This window comes from Perca flavescens, chromosome 5 (genome assembly GCF_004354835.1).
Source record: "Perca flavescens isolate YP-PL-M2 chromosome 5, PFLA_1.0, whole genome shotgun sequence".
NCBI lineage: Eukaryota > Metazoa > Chordata > Actinopteri > Perciformes > Percidae > Perca > Perca flavescens.
The window spans coordinates 6,272,919-6,275,203 of record NC_041335.1 but is presented as its reverse complement, the minus strand read 5'-3'; the positions used below and the strand labels follow the sequence as shown (position 1 = coordinate 6,275,203).

Genomic DNA, 2,285 nt, shown 5'->3' with positions numbered 1-2,285 from the left:
TTATTCGTAATTACAGTTCTCTGGTCGCTCCCCTCACTCGTCTCACCTCCCCCTCTGTGCCCTTCGTCTGGTCCCCAGAGGCCGCTGCAGCTTTCTCCCTCCTGAAAACAAAGTTCACCTCCGCCCCCATCCTCACTAACCCTGACCCCTCCCTTCAATTCGTGGTGGAGGTGGATGCCTCAGATGTGGGCGTCGGCGCTACCTTGTCCCAGCGCTCCCCCGCTGACCACAAGCTCCACCCTTGCGCCTTCTTCTCCCGCCGCCTGACCCCCACTGAGCGCAACTACTGCGTGGGAGACCGGGAACTATTAGCAGTGAAGCTGGCCCTGGAGGAATGGAGACATTGGCTTGAGGGGTCTGAACACCCCTTCCTGGTTTGGACGGACCACAAAAACCTGTCATACATCCAGAGCGCCCAAAGACTCAACTCCCGCCAGGCTAGGTGGGCCCTGTTCTTCAACCGGTTCAACTTTACCCTGTCTTACCGTCCCGGATCCCGCAACATCAAGCCAGACGCCCTGTCCCGCCTCCATTCTACTGACGACCCGGTTAACCAACCTGATACCATCTTGCCCCGTTCCTGCCTGGTCGCGTCCCTGGTTTGGGAAATGGAGTCCGCCGTCCGCCGGGCCCAGTCCACGGACCCTGACCCTGGTACCGGTCCCCCTAACCGCCTCTACGTCCCCCCCAGCGTCCGCTCCCAGGTTCTCCAATGGGCGCACGCCTCAAAGTTCAGCTGCCACCCAGGAATGGCCCAGACCCTGTTCCTGCTCAGACAGAGGTTTTGGTGGCCCCCCATGGAAAGGGACTGCCGGGACTTTGTGGCAGCCTGTGAGGTGTGCGCCCGTGCCAAGGTATCCCATCAGCCGCCCGCCGGTCTGCTCCGCCCCCTCCCAGTCCCCGGTCGGCCCTGGTCCCACATCGCCCTGGACTTTGTCACCGGACTGCCCAACTCCAACGGCAACACGGTCATCCTCACCATCGTGGATCGGTTCTCAAAATCCGTCCACTTCATCCCCCTGTCCAAGTTACCTACTTACCTGGAAACGGCTCGTCTCCTTGTCCACCATGTCTTCAGACTCCATGGCATTCCTCAGGACATTGTCTCCGACCGGGTGCCCCCGTTTTCTTCCCAAGTGTGGAAATCCTTCTGCCAAGCCCTCGGTGCCACCGCCAGCCTGTCATCCGGCTATCACCCCCAGACCAACGGGCAAACCGAGCGGGCCAACCAGGACCTGGGGGCGGCCCTCCGGCGTGTGGCCTACCGCAATCCCACCTCGTGGAGTTCCTATCTCCCCTGGGTCAAGTACGCCCACAACTCTCATCAGCGCTGCCACTGGGATGTCTCCGTTTATGTGCGCCATGGGGTTCCAGCCTCCGCTGTTCCCGTCCTTGGAGGAGGAAGTAACGGTTCCGTCGGTCCAGACCCATCTCAGACGGTGTCGTCGAGTGTGGAGGGAGGCTAGGGCTGCTCTCCAACGAACAGCTGCCCGGAACAAACGCCTGGCAGACCGCCATCGCATCCCCGCTCCCTCCTACCGGCCGGGCCAGAGGGTGTGGCTCTCCTCCCGGGATCTTCCCCTTCCGTCCACCTCCAAGAAACTCGCCCCCCGGTTCGTGGGTCCCTATACCATTGAGTCGGTTGTGAACCCCACCACTGTCAGGCTAACACTCCCATCGCACATGAAAATCCACCCAGTTTTCCATGTCTCCCATATCAAACCGGTCTCCACAAGTCCTCTCTCCGTCCCAGTGGCAGCGCCTCCTCCTCCACGCATCATCGACGGCCACCCGGCCTACACAGTGCGACGCCTCCTGGATGTACGACGTAGAGGTCGGGGTTATCGGTACCTGGTGGACTGGGCTGGGTATGATCCCGAGGAGCGGTCGTGGATTCCCACTAGCCAGATACTTGACAGGACCCTGCTGGACGACTTCTACAGGGCCCACCCGGACAAGCCTGGCGGTCCGCCTGGAGGCGTCCGTTGAGGAGGGGGTACTGTGGTGGTGGGAGTCCGGCTGGCTGTGAGTTTCTGTTTTTCTTTTCCTCATGTTTTGCTGTCAGTTTGTGTTGCCTCTTTTTCTCTCTGTGTTCCCCCTCCCTTCCTGCCTGTGCCAGCCAGCTGATTGTGCACACCTGCTCGCCTCCTCACTCCCACTCTTCCCACCATACACACCTGCTGGCCATCAACTCCAATCAAGCCCAGTATGTAAACCTCGGATTGACTCACCACCTTCGCCTGATCGTTGCTCCTGCCTACTTGGTGACACACGTCTCAAGCTCC

At 60.7% G+C, this 2,285-nt stretch overlaps 1 protein-coding gene across 1 annotated transcript; it reads left to right on the top strand.

The window, feature by feature from the left end:
• The first annotated feature begins 1,479 nt into the window (after positions 1 to 1,479).
• Positions 1,480 to 2,027, top strand: LOC114556123 (chromodomain Y-like protein). Its single transcript, XM_028578977.1, has one exon. It carries the CDS (start codon positions 1,684 to 1,686, stop codon positions 1,987 to 1,989), a length of 306 nt encoding a protein of 101 aa, XP_028434778.1. The 5' UTR covers positions 1,480 to 1,683; the 3' UTR covers positions 1,990 to 2,027.
• Positions 2,028 to 2,285: the final 258 nt, after the last annotated feature.